Source organism: Lonchura striata, chromosome 7 (assembly GCF_046129695.1).
Source record: "Lonchura striata isolate bLonStr1 chromosome 7, bLonStr1.mat, whole genome shotgun sequence".
Classification (NCBI taxonomy): Eukaryota; Metazoa; Chordata; class Aves; order Passeriformes; family Estrildidae; genus Lonchura; species Lonchura striata.
In genome coordinates, this window is record NC_134609.1 from 1,689,013 (window position 1) to 1,710,615 (window position 21,603).

The 21,603-nt window shown below is 44.3% G+C and overlaps 1 protein-coding gene across 1 annotated transcript in view; it reads right to left on the reverse strand.

Moving 5' to 3' along the window:
• The window catches only part of PCDH15 (protocadherin related 15), a 633,545-nt gene that overhangs the window by 225,036 nt on the left and 386,906 nt on the right, over window positions 1–21,603 (reverse strand). Inside the window, exon 6 of the mRNA XM_077784512.1 lies at window positions 13,126–13,191. Coding sequence (XP_077640638.1) covers window positions 13,126–13,191 — 66 coding nt within the window. The remainder of the gene's footprint in view (window positions 1–13,125; window positions 13,192–21,603) is intronic.

The window sequence follows — 21,603 nt, forward strand, 5'->3', positions numbered from 1 at the left end:
TACTAACTTAAGTGTGGCTTAACATTACTAAACCAGGGGTACAACTTTCCAGCACCTTTTTTTGACACCTGAACTCCAAGCAGGCATCAACCATGACTTGGGCAAAACCTGACACAAGCAAAGGAAGTGCCTGGAGCAGCTGGCTTATTAGAATTAATTCTAATTATAGGGATAATTCTAATTGTGCCCTAAGTTAAAACAACCCAAGGCCCCCAGGTGATGGAGGGAACAGTTCCCTGTGGAGCCTGGGTTCCTTGGAAGCACAACAATCATCCAGAACAGTCTGTGAACCCACAGAAGGTATCTTTAATCCTGTCACCCCACACTGAAGCTTGCATGAGCACTGCACAACCCAGGCAAGCAGAACACAAAGCTATTTATATACAATTTTATCACCTATTTCTCCTCTCCCCCTCCACGTTGACCCACTGAGGCCCAACAAAGTTCATATATTTTGAATTAACGATGAAAAACACGTCCTGCCAATCCACCTCCCATGCTGGCATTTACTGGTGCTCAGGAGCTGTTTGTAATCTTGTATTCTAACCACTATCAATTATCATAAAAAGGTTGAAGTCTTCACCTGCTGTTTGATAAATAATGCATGAGAGAGCTTAACAACAGGCAAGAAATAGCACTGCCAGATCTTTAACACTTAATATCCAACCAGCCCTGGTCCCCAGGGACCTGAACAAAAAGCCTGTGCTCCAGGGGCAGAGCCTGGGTGAAGAAAGGTGCTTTACAAGTGCCTTTTACAGATCAAAACCTGTGGTTTGCCTGAGATGTTGCTAATAAAATAAATGGAAAAGCAGGAAGCTGTTTGAACTGGTATCACATGACATTCCAAGGGGGAAAAATAACATCTCAATAACCTGAGAGCTCTGGGAGAACACTAATTAAATAAGGAGGTATTCACCATCTTAATGATTCTATGATTCTAGGAGTTCTTATGGAAATACATATTTCATTCCACTGTTACCAAGCTTTTTTTCTTTAATTTTTTGTCCTTTCTTCTTTTTTTTTTTTTTTGTTCTACGTTATTTTTTTTTAATTGACAGCATCATCCTTCAGGCCCACCCTCCAGCTACACTACAAAAACAAAGCAGAATATCCTTCCCTTTCAGCTCCTCTCAGCCAGAGATCTTTAAAAACCAGATCCCCCTGTGGGAAAGGTGGGAGGAATGAACACACCCATGGTGACAGCTCACCTTCAGGAGAAATGGTTTCTCACTGCTGAGATTAATTAAGTGCCTGGAAGGGCTTCAGCAGGAGTATTAACACTGAACAAAAGCATCAAACAAACCCCATATGGTCACTTGACAAATTTAACACGTTAAAACATTATCAGTTGATTCTGATGGGATTTGAAAGGGTTTTAATAACCCAGGACAGCCCCTCAGCATCTCATGGCAGGTGGAGGTGAAGCAGGAAATCCCTCCCAAAAACCTGAAAGGGTAGAGCCCAGCCTGTGGATCCCCGTCCTGCTGCACACACAGCTTAGAGGGAAATGCAGATCCTGGTATGCCCAGGCTGGAAAAATCCAGTGGAACACAGCTGAATGTCAGGGAAACCACAAGATTTTTTTTTTTTTTTTTTTTTTTTTTTTTTTTTTTTGACCAGAGCTTTGCTTTTACAGGAGAAGTGGAAGAAATTAACTGCAATCCTTCGTGGCCAAGGGAAGGCAAGGACAAGGGAAGGAATGGTTCCAAGGACGTTCCCCTTGGAGAGATGGATGCTGACAACCCACTGGGGGTGTGGGGTCCCACAGAGAAACTGGCTTTATGTATATTCTAAAAAGGTCATATAAATGTGTGTGTATATATATATATATATAACAGGCTTAATGTATATTCTAAAAAGGTCAAGGGGAAAAAAATCAACTCCAGAAAATTCCTTTAGGAAATAAGTAACAACAAAAGGGATTTCACTTATCTGATGCAGAAGGCCAAACAAAAAACCAAACCTTTTCTTTCCCACAGAAAGCCAAGGGGGAGACCATGAGTGTGTAGAAAATTACACCATGAACATCAACCATTTGGTGACCCTTTTTCCTTCCTTCACTGGAAACCTTTTTACTTTCTGATGAAATATAGTTTACAAAAAAATCAAATCCCACAAGACAGATAATTCACAAATCAATTCCTAAAGGAACTGGAAGAAGGGATGTCTCTTGTTCTGATACAGCAACCACACCATTGAGTGGTTTGGGTTGGAAAGAACCCCCCTCTTGTTCCACCCCCTGCCAGGGTCACTATCCCAGGTTGCTCCAAGCCCCATCCAACCTGGCCTTGGCACTTCTAGGACTGGACAACCACCCAGGTAACCCAGACAAAGCCAGAAGGGAATTCCCCAGGGGTTTCTGATCTGTGGGGCAAGCAGAACTAATTCTGGAAAGGGAAATAGATAAAAAGTGACCTTTGACAGATCGAAAGAGCAATTCACAGGCCACAAAACTCAGAAAGAAATCAGGACATTCAACAGTTAATTGCAGTGAGGGACCATCATTCCCAAAAGAGCCCTCCCAAAGGGACTCAGTAAGATTTTTGTTTGTAAAAGGAATGAGACATAAAGGTGCTAACAGAGGGAGAAATCAGATTAGTGCTGGAAGAGACCTCTGGGACCGCTGAGTACAACTGTTAACGCAGCACTGCCAAGGCCACCACTAACCCATGTCCCCAAGTGTCACATCCATGTGGCTGTGACAGTCCTCGAGGGATGGGAGGGCATTCATCTGATCCACAGCATCAGCTGTGCCAGGGCTGAACAACCCTTTCAGGGAGGAATTTTCCCAATATCCAACCTCCACACTGGCACAGACTGAGGCTGTTTCCCCTTGTCCAGTCCCTGTTCCCCCCTCCAGCTGCCTTCTCGTGTCATGAAGTTGTGGAGAGCCAGAAGGGCCCCCCTGAGCTTTCTTCTCCTCATCAGACTTGAGGATTATCCACCAGAAACCCCAGAGAGGGGAAGAAACAGCCCATGGGTCACATCTCAGGCCAGCACTCTTTCCCAGCCCTTTGTATATATTGGAAAGACTTGGATGCATCAGAGAGTGTGGAGCTGTAAGAGAGGGGAAACAGGATCAGTAGCCCAAAAAAAAAATTAAAAAAAAAAAAGGGAAGAAAAAGAAAACAAACTATATAAACACACAGACACACTTGAAAAGTGAGGTGGTTCTCCCTGCTGCTGCTTTCCTCAGGGATGGCCTTTCTAAAAACTATTAATTCCTTGCATGGAAGATAATTTGTCACAGAACTGCTCTTTTAAACTTCACCCTGTTGTGAAAGTGACAAAATAATAGGCCCAACACGAATGCTCAGCAGTGCATTTCAGAAGCAACATGTGCCAGGTTTTTCATTGGGTTCATAAACCATCCTGAGAAATAAAATTTTATGCCCGGTAGCAACAACGTATAATTGTTCTTGTGAACACAACTGATATATATCTGTGCAAAAACTTAGTAAAAGACTCATAGAACATGGAGTGGTTTGGGTTGGAAAGGAACTCAAAGATGATGAATTCCATCCCCCTGCCATGGGCAGGGTCACCTCCCACTGTCCCAGGCTGTTCCAAGCCCTGTCCAGCCTGGCCTTGGGCACTGCCAGGGATCCAGGGGCAGCCCCAGCTGCTCTGGGCACCCTGTGCCAGGGCCTGCCCACCCTGACAGGGGACAATTCCTAATTCCCAAAATCCCATCCATCCCTGCCCTCTGGCACTGGGAAGCCATTCCCTGTTTCCTAGCACTCCAGGCCTTTGTAAAGAGTCCCTCTCCATCTTTCCCATCAGCTCCTTCAAGATACAATCTGGTCCCCCCAGAGCTTCTCCTCTCCAGGTGAACAATCCCAGCTGTGCAGCCTTTCCTCCCAGCAGAGCTGCTCCATCCCTCTGCTCATCCTGGTGCCTGCCCTGGGCTCTCTCCAGCAGCTCCAGGTCCCTCCTGTGCTGGCCCCAGGGCTGGGGCAGCTCTGCAGGTGGGTCTCACCTGAGCACAGGGGCAGAGGGGCAGAATCCCTCCCTCCCCTGCTGCCCACGCTGGGGCTCAGCCCAGGGCACGGGGGGGTTCTGGGGCCCAGCTCTCACCCCCAGCACCCCCAGGTCCTTCTCCAGGGCTGCTCCAGCTGCTCATCCCCAGCCTGGATCCATCCCAGGGGTTGCCCTGATCCCAGTGTAGCATCAGCACCTGCCCTGGTTAAACCCCCTGAGATTCTTGCCCTCCAACACCTCCCCCAAACACCTAAAGAAAAAACATGGGCTTATCAGAAGGAGAAAATGATCCCTAGGATTGGGGTAATGGTATAACTTAGCGATAGCTAGCAGGTCCAGACGTAATGATTTATTCTAATCAGGCCCTATGTTCCTAAACAATTGTGTCAATAGGATAAAAAAGTGGAATAGCAGAGTAATGATGAAAAATGATGCTTGAATAAAGGAGGAAAGATCTCTGAGAGCCATGGAGCAGAACATTTGGCTTGATTAGCATGACTTTGAAAATCTGAAAGGATACAACGAGCTTTCACATGAGACTGTGCAACAAAATAAACCAACAAATGAAATTTATGTTTGAGCCAAGCAGGGCTTTGAAATCCATCATTTATTGAATCATTTAGTTTTCCAAGCACTCTGCTGTTCAAAACAAGCAATAACTTAAGTGTGATCCTTATTAGTGATTCAAAGTTGGAATAAAGAGAAAAATTCTGATGTTTTGGAGCGATCTCTTTAAAAACATGGGGAATATGAGGGAGAAACATATGATCCATGAATTGCTACATTTTTCATCCACCATTTTAAGATCAAAATAAAATTCGTACAATTAAAGGAAGCTGGGATATGACCATTATAAAGCCATTTCCCCCCCATGTTTTATGCTTTCCCTCCTCCTTTTTTTGGGGAAGGGTTTGAAGGGTTATGAAAACATTGAGGACAGCTCATTACTCACCTGGTCCAGATCCATGCTCCCAGTGCCACATCCAGACACATGCTGAAGAATGGGAAATGCAAAGCCATACCTGCTCACCCAGGTGTGAAAAGGGACTGGGGTTATATCATCACTTTAAATGGAAATTTAGGTGAGGTTGCCTTGGAAGGAAGTAATTTTTCAAAAGTATGCCTGGCTTACAGAAAGCATCTAAGAAAAATAATGGGAATTTTGTCCTGGGGGACAGACTTCTCAAGATTCTCAGGTGCCTCCTGAAGAGACAGAATTCCAGGATGGCTCAGGCTGGAGTAGCTGAGTGGGCAGCTGGTGGTACCTCCTTGCTCCAGAAGGGCCATCCCAGAGCCCAGGGCACAGCATTGTGTGCAGATGGGTCTGGAATATGCTCAGGGAGGAGACCCCACAGCCTCTCTGGACATGGACCAGGCTCTGCTCCAGGGGCCCAGCGATGGCACCAGAGAAATGGGCAGGAACTGATGCCCAGGAAGTTCCACCTGGACATGAGGGTGGACTTCTTCCCTGTGCAATGCCACAATGACTCAGCTTCTCACTTTCTGGATCTTCTATGGATTCTTTATATCCCTGTTGTGCTCCAGAGGGAAGCAGGGAGGGGCCCTGTGCCTGGACACCACCCTTTGCATCCTGCTCACTGGGTGCTGCAACAGGATTTGTGTGCAAGCCTTTCCTCCTCCAGCACTTCCACAGCCCTTTGGCACCATGAGCTCTCATTTCTGGGGCAGATTTGTCCATTTTAATCAAACACTTCATCTCTCAACAAGGTGAGGTGGAGAATTCTTTTGGCACAGAAGAGACAGAAGAGCAGTTTGGGGGCCCATCACACTGTTCAACGTCTCTCCTGGTGTTAGTTGGACTTGGAAAAGAACTGACATAGCTCCAAGCATTCAGGTGGGATACTGGAATGAAAATCCTCACTGGGAAGGTGGTGAAGCCTGGTACAGGGTGCCCAGAGCAGCTGTAGCTGCCTCTGGATCCCTGGCAGTGCCCAAGGCCAGGCTTGGAGCAGCCTGGGACAGTGGAAGGTGTCCCTGCCCATGGCAGGGATGGCACTGCATGGGCTTTGAAGTCCCTTCAAACCCAAACCAGTCTGGGATTCCTACACAGGACTCAGCTGAACAAAGGTGAATTTTGAGAGCTTAGCAGAGCCCCAGCAGGTCCAAAAAGCTGATTCCAGACTGAGCAGCTCCAGCACTCAAGAACCAGTAGAGCTGAGAATTTTGGAAAGGGAGCACCTGCCCAGAGAGCCCACCAGAGCTGAGGGAAGAAGGACAGATGGAATCTGAGCTGCAGGGCAGGAGCTCCATGGTTTGGCAAAGAACTCACATAAAAGACCACTCCTCAGAAGGCAGAAGATCCGTTTTATCTGACACCAGTGTCACACCTTTGCTGGTGGCACAGGAGGAAAGCTGAGCTCTCAGGACTGGGACAGCTCCGTGGGACTCACTGCCATGGGACAACAGATCCAGGCTGACCTTCCCTGGGAGCTGGTTGGAGCAGCCTCCCCCTGACTTACCAACCCTGCTTTGGGCTCTGTTTTACACTCCAAAATTAAAGCGATACCAAAACACTTGAAAAGCACATTGCAGTTCTAGACACCGATCCCAACTATCACCCCCACTCCCTGAAGCAAAACTGATTTTAAAAAGCCTTAAAATGTATCAAATTTTGCACTGACTCTACTAGGATTGTGACAATCAATCAGAAGACAATCAAACATTGCTACTGAAACAACATTTGCTGTTGCAAAACTAGATGGAAGAAATCATTAGGGAAATATGCAGTTCTTCATTGGCAAAGGTAAATAGACACCCTGGGAATATGAATGGATCACGTACCATAATTTGCATAATTTATTCTGACTATTCAAACTCTCATAGATGAGATGTTCAGAAAAATTCCAGTCACTCTGAGGAGAATTTCCAGTAAAAAAGGAAATCCCAAACACATTTTGAAAAGGCCTCGGTATTACAGAGCAGAATCGTGATCCACAATAATTACCCTTACCTCAAAATGGAGTTAAAATTCCTAATTTTTGCCATTGAAACATCACTTCTCTCTCTCATCCCTGAAGGCAGTTCAAGGACCTCTATCCCAACTCTACCAAGCACACCAATACCAGATTAGAATATTTGTCCAGACAGCTGACAGCACAAAAATAATTAAATATTTCCAACTCTATCCCCATTTTCTACCCTTAAGAATTAATCAGCTTCTAAAAGGACAACTTTTCTCTACTACTTCCACCCCAAATTACCCCCTGCTTTTTGAAACTTCCATTTTATTTTTTTTAAAGACATAATTTTAAAAAATAACTGAAAGAAGAGAATTACAGAGATCTTAAACAACAGCTCTGCTTAAGTCCCAACCACTGCTGATGTGCTGATAAATAGAAGTAGAATAATAAATGGATCCATTTTACAGCTTCCTCAGTCTTTACACATTTGTCCTACATGAAAAACATGAGAATTTAAATCCATAGCATAAAACCAGCATTAGACACCAAATTGATTCATTACTTCCTAATGAAATCCTTAATACCCAAATCTGGAGAACACATCATTTCAGAACAGAAATGAACAACCAGGATGGAATGTAACAAAAATAATTTCCATAAAATTCATCCTCTTTTCCCATCTCATGAATTTATAAACTAAATCAAATTGTCAGGAAAGAAGTGATACTTCCTGGTGAGCATTTTGACTGAAGCACCTGCAGGCAGAGTTGAGAAGCAACACCTATGAGCCAACTGCTGACATGAAAAATGGGGAAAAAACATAAATAGAAGCTATAAAGAAATAAAACTATTCCACATTTCATTTCACTAAAGTAATTTATTAGCTGAGTAAATTATGGAGGAAATTGTGGACAGTTCTTGGACCACAGCATTAGAAAAATAAACCAACTAAACTGCAGTTGGGTGTCTCTTTATTCCTTGGCACTGTCACAGCCTTCCCACCCCCAGCCAGGGAGGCAGCAGCAGGAAATCTTGCTGCAGAAACCTTCCTGGAATGTTCATTGTTGCCAGAGGATCTCTATGGCCCAATTTAACCCCCTTTTCCATGTCTAATCAGCACACTCCTAAACAGCCCATGAATGCTTTGAACAATCCAGAATCAGAGCCAGTACTTCTCACAGCTCCACAGAGCCTGGGTTAGAAGGCACCAGAAAACTGATCCAGTGCCATGTCAGGGACACCTTCCACTGTCCCAGGCTGCTCCAAGCCCTGTCCAACCTGGCCTTGGGCACTGCCAGGGATCCAGGGGCAGCCCCAGCTGCTCTGGGCACCCTGTGCCAGGGCCTGATCACCCTCCCAGGGAACAATTCCTAATTCCCAATCTCCCATCCAGCCCTGCCCTCTGGCACTGGGAAGCCATTCCCTATGTTCTGTCACTCCAGTCCTTTGTAAAGAGTCCCTCTCCATCCTTCCCATCAGCTCCTTCAAGATACAATCTGGTCCCCCCAGAGCTTCTCTTCTCCAGGTGCACAATCCCAGCTGTGCAGCCTTTCCTCCCAGCAGAGCTGCTCCATCCCTCTGCTCATCCTGGTGCCTGCCCTGGGCTCTCTCCAGCAGCTCCAGGTCCCTCCTGTGCTGGCCCCAGGGCTGGGGCAGCTCTGCAGGTGGGTCTCACCTGAGCACAGGGGCAGAGGGGCAGAATCCCCCCTCCCCTGCTGCCCACGCTGGGGCTCAGCCCAGGGCATGGGGGGGTTCTGGGTCCCTGCTCTCACCCCCAGCACCCCCAGGTCCTTTTCCTTTCAGAGCAGCTCCCAGAGGAGCCCGGGGATGAGCAGATGGAGCAGAGCTGCCCAGCCCTGTGCCATGGCACAGTCAGTGTTCAGCCACGTGGGGCACAGGAATCAATACAAATCCACTCCTCCTATTATAATTTGTCCAGAACATTCCACAAGGGTAACAACTTTTGACAGAAGTTACTCAATCTGGCAGCTATTGGATCTAATGGATCACCTCTCTTCCTATATAAAAACACAAAGCCAGAATAAACTCCACAAAGCGAGGCCTAATTTGAGCAGATGTTATTACGGCCTGGGCCTGATCCAGCTCAGATTTGTTCTGCTGGCTAATTGAATGTCTTAGACCTGGGATTAATGACCACAGAACAGCATCAGCACCAGAGATTCAGCAAAACACTGCTGGGACTCATCGCCAAAATCTCATCAACCACCTCGACTGCACCTTGGGGTGGATGGCCAGACTGGGCCTAGACACTCATCCTACAAATGGCCAGATTTCATTCCAAGGTTTATTTATTGTCTGCAATACCTTAATTTACATCTGCACACCACACCACATCTCCACTGCCAAACCAGATCCTGAGTTGGTGAAGATAAAGTTGAAAAATATGGTCAAAATCTGGTCAAAAAAAAAAAAAGCATAAACACTCTATGGAGCTGTAAGACTATCAAAGATATGGGGAAAATCTATGTGTGGGCAGGGAGGCATAAAGACAATGGCATGAGCTAGATTAAAAAATCAACTGAAGCACTTTTTCCCTAGAAACATTTCACAGGAATGATAACAACATGTAAACTAATAACTTGAATATTTTCCATTAAGGAAACACTACAAAAATAGTGCACCAGTAAAATCAAAACGCAAAGAGTCTTCAAAGTGCCTTTATGGGAAAAATAAGAAAAATCAAGATAAAATCACAGTTTGGTGTCTTTCCACACCTACTCATACAGTGCAAACTTGGGAAATACTGTTCTTAGAATCCCTTGAAATGGTAAAACTAAGATGACTTTCCTTCATAAAGCTGATTTTTGAATGATAAAAAGCAATAGGTGAAAGCATTTTTATTTAAGATTAAAATGTGAGATGCTCATGAAGGCAATACAAGAATATCATGGAATCATTTAGGCTGGAAAAGCCCTCAAAATCTGAAGCACCTTCAAGTCAATAATGAAACAGAAGGGAAAAGTAGGAAATTATCATTGAGCCACAGCTCTTAAGGAATGCATTTCTTGATGTGCTCAGCCACAGCAACCTTCCAAACTGATTTTACTGAACAACTTTTCCCCTTAACCAAAATGCCTGGGATAGCAGGACTCTTCCTTCTTTAGGGTTAATTAGTTCAATTCCAGCCCAGGTGGTCACTGAACATTTAATTGAGTAATGAATATTCAGAGGCATCACTCCTTACCAGCACACCTGAGCCCACTTCTGGAGGGAGGCTACAGATTTTGTGCAGAAGATATCTGAGGGCATTTTTGTGCAGAAAATATCTGGGGACATTTTCTTCAATCCCTGTTGATTGCCCCTGAAAACCAAGTTAAACCAGTTTGGACCAGCATGGAAATCATCAATGTAATCAGATCATTCTTCCAGCATTACATATAGTAAAACTGAAAATAAATTGGTGCAACAGAATTAGGGGAAAGAAACCCCACAGATTTGTTTCCTGCATTTTTGTGCCCCATTTCCCATGAATGCCTCCCCACAAGGGGTTATGGAAGGGGATTTGTAGCAGGATCACATATCCTCTGCCTCCCCAGGAAGTCAGGCTGAAGAAAGGATGCTGCTGAGAGAGCAGGAAGATGAAAAAGTGGAAGAATGACACTTGACCCACCTACAACCATGAAAGCTGCAGTGCCATATGCCAGACATCCCCAAGGAACATGGAGGGAAGAGAGCAGGAGGTTTGGGGATTTGCTCCCATTATTCATTAGAGCACTCACACCATCAAAGAGAAGCAGAGAGGAAAAAACCCAACAAAATAAAATATAATCACACCAACACTGACTGATTTTTCTAGGATGGGAAAGAGCACAAAGCATTCCTAACTGTGGAATTTTTTTGTTCTGGATGAAGCACTAAGATGCCAGGTCCTATTTGTCCTCACATGAGGGAATTCACTTTGGTCTGCTTATCTCCTCTACCCCATCTTCTGCTTTCTCTTCCAAATCCTAATTTAATCTCTTAGCCTTTAAATCTTGCCTTGTAGAAGTCCTTTCCCAAGAGTACACTTTCCATCAAAAGCCTTGCCCAAAGATTCAAAGCCCTGGAGAATTTCAGGCTGTTCATCTGAAGGGAAAAAAGCTCCATATGGAGGCCTCCAAAAACTTGGGGTACACCAGCAATGAGAAAGTCTGACCTAGGAATAAGGCTCATTCAGACTTTAAAACAAGTTAAAACCAAGTCTCAAATCCAGTAATTAAGTAAAAATAAATCCATGGGCGAAAATAACTCTCTGCCTATAAAAATCATCAAGAAAAATTCAGTTTTGCTGTTCACATGATCGAAATACTATCACCCAATTCAGTTCAACACAGGGAAAATCATAAAATAATTCATTTATTCCTTAAGAAAGGTCAAGTTCACTCCTTGCAGGATTGCTCACATGAGCACAATTATAATGTAATTTTCTATGGTACCTAAATTACTTGATATAAAGAGATCTCCATCCCATGGCAGGAAACTGTCAAATCTCAACATCTCTGCTGATTTCAATAATATCTTTAAATGTCAGGCACAGTACCTGTGCACCAGACTGTGAAAACAAGCAACAGTTATTTGGGAAAATGTTTTTATTCTGTGAGGTTAGCTGATCTCTGACTTCCTGTGAATTAGGAATGATTGAGCTCATGTGCCATGGCACAATGCAACTACATATCTGTTTCTAAAGAGCAGGGTTTTCTGTTTATTGCCAGAGCACAATGACCACATGCACTGATGGAATTAAATGTCTCAGCCATTGTTTTGAGATCTCCATCCTTAGAGAAGCCACCCCAACCTCAACAACAGACCCTTGGAAGTAACAGTGCCACGGAAGAACTAAAATAAAGATGAGATTTCACACATTAAGTGAGCTACAGACTTGTTTGTACAGGCAGGAACAAAATTAGGTGGATTTTTATTTCTGCATCTCTTGGAAATCCCAATATAAAGTTTGGTCACTAGAAATGTAGAACACCAGACATTCCTTATTAAGTTTTGTATCTCAAACTGGGTTGGGTTGGAAGATGCCTCAAAGCTCATCTCATTCCATTGCTGTGGGCAGGGTCACCTCCCACTGGACCCAGTGGCTCCAAGCCCTGCCAAGCCTGGCCTTGTACACTTGCAGGGATGGGGAATCCGCAAATTTAACCTCTCTTTCTAAAGATTTTTACAAAGTTTTTTTGGTGGCAACGTTGGTTTGGGTTTATTTATAAACCCTTGCTGTTAGTAAGTTTTTTCTGATGAGTAGGGAGGATGAAAGGCTATGAGAGATGAGCTATGGCAGCCAAACCATTTCAGCTGAGGGGGTCATTCCACCAAAACTGAGCCAGCCACAACTGGAACACATCAGGATTCAACAGCAGCTGGCCTAGAACCTACACATCAAAGAGCATATCCATATTCATAGCCCTCCTTCGGACACTCCTAAGTGCAGGGAAAACCATCCCAGGAGGAGGGAAAAGAGCCTGGTTTTAACAGCTACCCCTGTACCAGAGTTTTCAGCACATACAGGTGTATTAAGAATTGGTTTATTGAGGAGCTTTACCCATAAATGCATTTAATTATCTGACTTCAAGCAATTCCAACAAGGAAATCCTCCCAGAATAACAACAGAGAGGTTCCACCAGCATCACCTGGCTTTATCCACTATCTCAAGCACCCGTATCTGATAAACCACAATCACACATGGCACAAAACCAGGCCCAGCTTCCAAGGCTAAAATAAAAAACCCTAAAAACACAGAATAAAAAGCAGGAAAGGGTAGTAACTTACTCTCAGGAGTAATAGCTGATTGTAAAAGGGTAAAGCACTTTTTATTCCATCAAGGTATGCTGCATAAATGCAATGCTCAGACCACAGATTAACAAAATGAGAACTCTCTGATTTGTCAGGAGAATTAAAATACTGAAGAAAAGGGACATTCATTTTCTTTTGAAATTTCTACGACTACAACCAATTTTTTTCCATTTCAGGGGTGTCCATAAACTCACGTTCTTAAACATAGAGTGAACAGACAAGCAACCTTCCAAAAGCCCAGAAGACCACGTTGCTAACACTCCTTTCATACTGCAGAGTAACATTTTAGCTTTACCCAAACAAAACAGAGATTTGTCCTTTGGTACTGTCCCATTGACTTAAGAAAAATTAAGAAGGTCTGTTTGCCACGAGAGCCTTAAGACTGGTTATAAATAATTTGTGTTATAAATAACCGTGGGGCACTCACCGTTGCGACTCTCCTCATCAATGGGAACTATTGTGGCTGGAGGACCTGTTCTGGCCAACTTGCAATCTATAAAGATGAAAAAAAGAGTTATTTCTCATTCCAAAAGCAGAATCTCTGGGGTTTTGTTGTTGGGGTTTTTTTTAAGTCAGCATATTTAGCATGCTGAAGGCAAGTATTCCCTTAAATGTGATGCAGGTATGAGCTACAAGTGATAGCAAAGTTTAACTCACAAAGGTTCAAAACAAAGATATTTGCTTATCCCTTACTCAGAAAAACTTTGTGAAGCAAGGGAGGATGTGATGATAAAAGATCTCAGGTATGATACATATTTAAAACACTTAAACAGCAAAAATATTATATGTTTTTTCCTTTGCATGTCACATATCCCTCAAATCACAGAATCATGGAATGGTTTGGTTTGAAAGGGTCTGTAAAGCCATCTCATTCCCTGCCACTGCCATGGGCAGGGACATCTTCCACTATCCCAGGTGCTCCAAACCCCATCCAGCCTGGCCTTGGGCACTGCCAGGGATCCAGGGGCAGCCCCAGCTGCTCTGGGCACCCTGTGCCAGGGCCTGCCCACCCAGCCAGGGAAGGATTGTTGTCACCACAATCCATTTGGATGGCTACACTAAGGACTCTGTGTTTTGCTTTAGAGATCCCATCAGGAATCTCAGTGTGTGCCAGGACACAGGGAATACAATGGTAACTTAACCCAAAGAAATAGCAAAGGAATTATTAAAAGTTATAAAAAATAATTAAAGCTTCATAACAGAAACAAACATAATTTGTATTTAACTGCAACAAAAAGGATCTACTTAGTGAATGGAATTTAAATAACTCTAAGGAGAACACAAATGAAAAGCAGACGAGCAATGTTCAGGAAGTCATATTTTGCCATCTTACCCTCATATTGCCAGTCTGGAGTCAAAAGTTTAGAGTCATCAATGGAAGCAGAGCAGAATAACGAAAGAAAATAAGTGAGAGTTTGTTGGTTTACTCAAAAGAGAGGTTCAAAGATATCAAGCAGTACATGCAGAGCTAGCAAACACATAAGTGTAGCCTTAAAACACATAAAAGCATGATTACCACATGTGATGACTGTTTTAGGACCAATCAGGTTTTCTACATTAAATAGCAGAAAACCACTATCCCCTTTAAAGCAGATGGAAATAAAAGTTCATTAAGAAGAGCTTTTAATTTTCCAAGAGCCTCATTGACTCCGAGAGAAAAGAGACAACCATTCTCATTCCCATTTCACCACACAGGACTATCCGAGACTGCCCGTGATTTTATAAACTTTAAGATACTCCTCTGATGCATAGTTCAACCAAACTCCATTTGTGTGAAATGATACCTTCTAATCAAGCTCTGGGCTCAAAATAGGAAGAAATACTCAGGTATTACTGGTTTGTTTTTGTTTATTTGGGGTGTATTTTTTATATACAAATCCCAACGGAAAATCATCTGTAAACTAAACAGAAGAGCAAGCTGAAGGTAAATGCTATTCCTCATCTTATGGTAAAAATGACACATTTGTGGACTTCAAAGGACCCAAAGAGCAGCTCATTACAGCCTCTAATAATCCCAAACAAGACAAGACCTACAACAGGAGGTGAGAACAGTGAAGCATTTGCTCAGATCTCTGTTTAGGTGAAGCCTCTAGAGGAAACATCTACAACACAGGGTTTTCCTCCAGCAGCAGCAGCAGCTTTGCATTTCCCCTGAGGAGTTCAAACATCTCAGCACCACAGGGAAAAGGCTGAGCATGGCATTCCCTGAGCCTGTCCATCCCTATGGACAATGATGGAATTCCCAGGGCACAGCATTGTGCACACAGCTCTGCCCCAGCCCCAGGGAGGAGAGCCCCCAGGCTCTGTGCACAGTGTGCTCAGGGCTGGCATCTGTTGTCACAGAATCCTTCAGGTTGGAAAGGACCTCCAAGACCACCAAACCCAACCTGTGACCAAATACCTCCCTGTCTACTTCACCATTTCAAAATGCCTTAGGCAGTCTAAATAAAATTAATAATGCATGAACTCTACTTCCTTATTCCTTTCATTCTTATATGGTCTACTTTGATACATAACAATTGAAAATTTTCAGTTTGTGTTGCTTTTAAGAATTAAATTAACTATTATTTTAAAGCTTTTTTTTTTTTTGTTTTGCAGGATTTAACAGAGCAAATAAATCTCTTGGAAAACCACATCTTTCATAACACTGCAGTTTCCTATGAGCACACTGAGTGGGCAGATAAGAAATGTTTTCATTATCTATATAAAATACAGCCTTTTTTTTCCCCCCCGCTCTTATTTTTTTTTCACTGGATACAATAAACATTCCAGTGCCATAAGAAAACCAACTCTAATTTTTTTTCTAGAGATGTATGTTAGCATTTTCTTGAGATTCAGGATTCGGGGAACTTACAAAGATGACACAAGCTGGAATTTATTCAGTCAAGGAAAATGGAAGCTCTCTGGAAATACACGTAGGTAAATTAGCAAGCAGGAAATATAAGTTCCTTAAGCTAAATATTTTCACAGGACTTTAAACCCAAAGAACAGAAAGGTGCCCCATGTCAGTATATGGGCCTTGGTAGAACTCTTCTAGCCATTATTTTACCTCTTCCAATTTTACACTGCAGTTTATTACCAGAATATATTACCAGAACATGCCTCTGGTCCAATTTTCTCAACAAAAAAACAAGTTGTCCTTGAAATTCTTGGACACAATGGAATAGGTTTTGAAGTCAAATCATGATAAATCAAACACACTTTAAAAAAGAAAAGCATTCCATAAATGAGCTTCCCTCCCTACAGTTTTCATGATGCATTTTATGTTTAGGCAGCAATGCTGGTAAATGGAATCCTGAGGCAGCAGTGCCCCCGCCCCAAACTCCTTACAGGAAAAGCAAATAGAACTTACTAAATAAACAACAAGCACTGAAGGCTTTCCTAAGACCCTGCAGCAAATCATTTCTGTTCCTGTTGTTAACTTCACTGTTTTTCCTAACAGTGCTTCTGCTTTACCCTTCTTTAATCAAGAGAAGGGGATAAACAAAGGGCCTCTCTCCTTGGGAGCAAAGTGAGAACCTCTTTAGCAAACTCTCCATGTAACAGTGTCAAGGCTCAGCTCTATTTGGTTTCTGCTGGCTAATTTTCATTATTTTAATTTCTAATTATTTTTAATGAGATAGCTCAGAGGAAACCCTCAATCACTGTCCTAGGTGAGACACTCGGCAAGGTCAAACAGCTTGAGCACAGACAAACACAACAACTTGAATAATCAGGTATTTCCCCAGCAGAGACCTCCTGGATCATTTTCCTTTTCCACCTCTGAAACTCCTTCAAATCCCCTTCCCACCCAGCATTTCTATTCCTTGAATGACTTCTCTCTGTTTTACAGCTAAAAACAGAGAAAATAATGTATAAAAATTAAAATAATGGTTAATGAACCAGCTAATAATAAACTCCTAGCATGTGGACCCAACAAGCAATGCCCAGAGCTCTGCAGACACCTGAGAGGAGAGAGTCTCCAGTGGGAGGTTGAAAAGCCTGGATGGTCTTGGAGGTCCCTTCCAAGCCAGGCCACCCTGTGACTCCGTGGTCACACAAGCTGGGGTTTGCCTGACAGCCAAATGTCCCTTCCAACCAGCACCGCCCCACATCTATGGGGGTTTGCAGTTTCCAGCAGCTCCCTTTCTCCTCCTGAGCTCTTCATTCCCACCAGCCTAGAGGCCATCTGCATCCTCACAGCCCCTCTGCCAGGGGACTGCCACCTCCAAAGGCACCAGTTCTTCCAGAAAGGGCTTTCACAGCATTTTCCATGCTGGTCTGCTGCTCCCAGTCACTGGAGGGACTCTCAGACTCCCAAGATGGTTTGGGCTAGAAGGAATCTTTGGGATCCTCAGCTCCAACCCACACCATGGGCAGGGACACCTTCCTCTATGAACAACAAGTTAAGGAGTAGCTGGAGATACCTGAACTCCTACATCACTCACTGTGTGTGAAGGTTACCAGGCTCCAGCAGCTTTTGCAAATCTCTTCTCAGAAACTTTTGTGAGAAGCCCCACACTCACATTTCTGAGAGGCCCCACGCTCACCCTCTGTCATGGTTTGACACTGGCACAATGCCAGTGCCCCCATGAAAATGTAACCTATCAACTGAATGCTGTGAAATGCGATCGAGAACAGAGCAAAGCAGGCCAAACTTAATAACAAGGGGAAAACTTGATTACACTACTACTACTACTACTACTATAAAAGGAAAAAAAAACCACACAAAATTCGAAATGAAAACCTTTCAAACATTCCTCCTCCCCCCGCCCAACTCCAATAAATAACAGCAAGACACATTTGGACCCTTAATCCAGTCTTCACCCTTTCACATAATCAATATTGAGTCCATCAGGGGGGAGAGGAGTCTCCCTTGCACCATAGACCCCCAGGAACCACAGCTGCCACCTCTTGTGTTTCCATGTCACCCGTGGCACCGCCCGGAGAGAATCTGCCAGTGTGACACTCTCCTCTCCATGTCACAGTGCTCTCACCACCATGCATGGACCAAGACTGCTCATAGGGCTCCTTTAAGGATGCTTTGCCAAGGACCAACAGGAACAACAGTCCAGTGTCTCATTTTGGGACTACAGTCCCCCCCATTTCCCTGGAGCCGGGGGTCCAAGAACAGAGATCACCTTCTCTTCTTCTCTGAAGACAGAGGGAATCCTCACACCCTCCTCCGCTGACCTCTGTTCATTCCTGAACTGGTAGTTGCTGGAGGAGTTTCTTGGCTCACCATTGCATCCCCCTAAAATGCAGTCTCTCTTGGAGGAGAAGTCAATTCACTCTATGGCTAACAAGAAGAGTCCAGCCAACAGCCACTCCATCATCTCCTCCCAACCTTCTTTCCCTAACATCTAAGGTCCCCAGCTGTCTCTCTTTCCTTCAAATTGAGGAGGAGCAATATTTCACAAAGCCTTCATTTCACAGGAAAGGGTTAAAATTCCTGGACTCCCCAGACAGCTGAAATCTCTGGCCCAGGACGCTGTGCTGTCTCCCATGCTGGGCATCTTCCCCCCACTCCTCCTTCCCCTCTGCTGGCAAACTCCCGGGTGTCTGCAGGCTCTCTATCTCTTTTCCCTCTAGGTTGGGGGGGGGGAACAAAGACATCTCAGACGTTCTCCACCCTTCTGTCTGCAGGAACTGGCCCAGCTCGGTTCCAGACCCTTCACCCCCTGGCCTACCTCAGCAGGCCACATGGCTTCCCCTTCCCCACCCAGCCTGGGCTGGGCAGGGGAGGTCTGCACCCTCCCCTGACCAGAACCAAAGAGCGAGAGCTCTCCTGGGAGTTCTGCTTTTAACCCCTCTGCGTTCTCACAGGCGTGTCCACCTTCAATTGGTCACCCCAAGTGTCAGTATCCAACCCTGACTCCTGACTGGACTGACCTCTTCCTTCCAAGAAAATTCTTTTCCCGTGTCAAACCCCGACGCCCTCACAGAGACTGACAATGCAGGCATCAAAGTAAAGGAGGCACAGCCATCCAAAATTGCATTTATACTTCCCCTACTACACACATGCACTTGGAAACCCCAAATAACCACTTACACTTCTTATACCTCTGCATTCCAGCTCAATAAAACATTTGAATGATGTGGGAGCAGTATCAGAAGAGGGCTGTTCTGGACTTTGTATCATGTGGCTTCAAAGTTTATTAAGAAAAATAACTTGGCCTACAAAGCCCTAAAAATTTAAGTGATTTCAAGCACAAAAAGTCTCCCCTCCTCTCGAGAGGTGATTTGTATTTGCACTAACAGAGCACAGCTTTGAGAAAAAAGTTCCCTAACTTAGTCCTGCCCCTCCAAAGACAGAAAGAGTTTCACCTTGACACAAAAAATAAGTGAGGAGCTCTTCAGGGAGAGCAGCACAATCATCTGGAAAACAAACAGCCAACCTGAACCTTCCTGGGACACGATTCTGGGAAGTAACTGCAACCCCCTCCTGAGCACTCCTGAAAAAAAACTGGGAAAAAAATCCACTTCCATATGCTAATCATCAGCTCTTCCAGCTGCTGCAGGATCACTCAATCGTTACGCTGAGTTATTTCATTATTTGCCTTATATTCAAGTTTGCTTTTATTTATTCAGATAAATTGTTCCATTTGTTTTTATTTAAACAGTCACAGAGAGTGCAATGGGCAATTTCAAACCCCTGACTCAGTTCCTAACAGATATTTAGCCCAATTGAAAAGATTTTCCATTTAATAAAGTTCCACCCACTAACTGTCAAAGGAAATTATTTTATTTGTTGGCAGAAAAAAAGTTTATTTTTTATTTTTAACTGAAATGAGGATCAGACTCTAAACCTTGTCAGTAATTGTGGAAGGCTCCTGAGCATCAATCCTTTACTTCCTAGGACTGCCCTCTAAGACAGGAAAGAACAAAATATTAACTCTAAAATTTGTCTTTTTGTTAATCTTTCCAAATTCTTCCTGAATCCATGAAAGTGTGCAGCATCCAGAACATCTTGGAGCAAGCTTAATTTTAAAAAATCATGGCTTGTTCACATGGTACCACCCCATGACAGTGCAGGAGGAAGCAGCATTCAACCATTCCCTACCAACCTTCTATTCCCTCCATGTCTCCAATAAACCAGTTTATCATCCCCAAACACTGCAGCAAACAAGAATTTATAACAAATTCAGGGCTCTGATCCACTTCAGTGACTGCGTGGTGTCAATAAGATAAATGGCAAAATGGAAAAGGAGCCACTAAAGCCACTTTTTTGATATGCATGTGAAAGAAAAAAACTTGGATAGCACAGCATCCAACATGGAGAAAATCTCTGTGGGAAGGTGGCAGTGATAACTTTGATACTGCAAAAAGCCTGACCCAGGAAGAAAGTCCAAATTATTTCCCACAGAGTGGGAGCAGAGTTCAAAAAAAGCAGTGGCGACTTTTCTAGCACCTAGAGGGGAGCAAAACATCTAGATTTGTTGTGTTGTTTCTTTCCCTATGTGTTTATAAGCATTTTAATTTAGCTCCAGAGAGAATTAAACAAAGCCAAATCTCAACATTCACCAGTTTTAGCTTCATAGATAGTCTCTTCTTCAACCATGACCCTTTCCATCTTAGAGAGGGGAAGAAAAGAGCTTGTGAAAGAGAGTTTGGAGAGTCAGAGATGAAGAGAGGCTGAGAAAGGTGGGGCTGCTCAGCCTGGAGAAGGGAAGGGGGTGTGGAGACCTCACAGCTCCTTCCAGGGCCTGAAGTGACACAGGGGAGCTGGAGAGGGACCCTGCAACAGCAACTGGAGGGACAGCACACAGGGAATGGGTTCAGACTGACACAGGGGAAATTTAGATGGGATATTGGGAAGGAATTGTTCCCTGGGAGGGTGGTCAGGCCCCAGCACAGGGTGCCCAGAGCAGCTGTGGCTGCCCCTGGATCCCTGGCAGTGCCCAAGGCCAGGCTGGACATTAGGGCTTGGAGCAGCCTGGGATAATGGAAAGTGTCCCTGACATGGCAGGGGCTGGAATTTTCCATCTTTAATGTTCTTTCCAACCCAAACATTCTCCAATTTTAAAATATTTAAAGGCCTTTCTCCCCATTTCCTCTACATGGTTAAGCCAATCAAACACTTAGAGAAGTCTTGGAGATACAAAGTGAGAATCACCAAGTCCCATCCTCAAGCCTGTGTCACCAATAATACTGTGGCCATTTTAGATAAGGAATTAAGTTATTAATGAGGAAATAGACACTTGAATTCTGCCTGACCATCAGCTGGAAATGAAGAGTTTGTGTGTGTGGCACACAAAAGATCCAGGACGGAGCAAGGCCAGAACACCTGCACTGATTCACTGAAACACTGCCAGCACAACGAGTGCCCCTGAGGTGGCTGGTGATGGGACAAGCTGCTGAGAGAGCCCAATTCAAGAAATCTCCATCTTTCACAACCCCAGCATGTCAATGCTAAAACCTCCAGCCTGGGGTCTTTGATGGATTGAAACCCCAGCAATGCTCCTGGGAGCTGGCGATGCCTGGGAGAGAGAGAGCAGCTTCTCTAACCTGTAGAGGCCAGGAGTGAAATTCTTGCAGGCTGAGTTAAAGCACCTCACACTTCTCTCTGCCTGCACAGGTATTTCTGTTTCCAGCTGCACTGGATTCTCCAAAATGCCCCAGCTGCTCCTGAAGGAAGCGGTGCTTTTTCCTTACCTCCACTGCCATTCAGCAGGGAACACTCAGGGGGAAAAACACGGCCATGAAAGAGGCTCTAAAACTCGATTACAAACTGAGGGTCCTCATAAAGAGCCACATAGAGCCATACATTTAAACTGAGTAACCAAGCAACCCCACTGCAGGGGAAAATGAAAATGCCCCGCCTCGTTTCCTGTGTGGGCATTCAGCTCCACAGCTGGGCAATTTCGGAGGAGCTTGCCATAACCTTTTACATTAGCTGGCTTGTGCTGCCATGGCTGTGCATTGA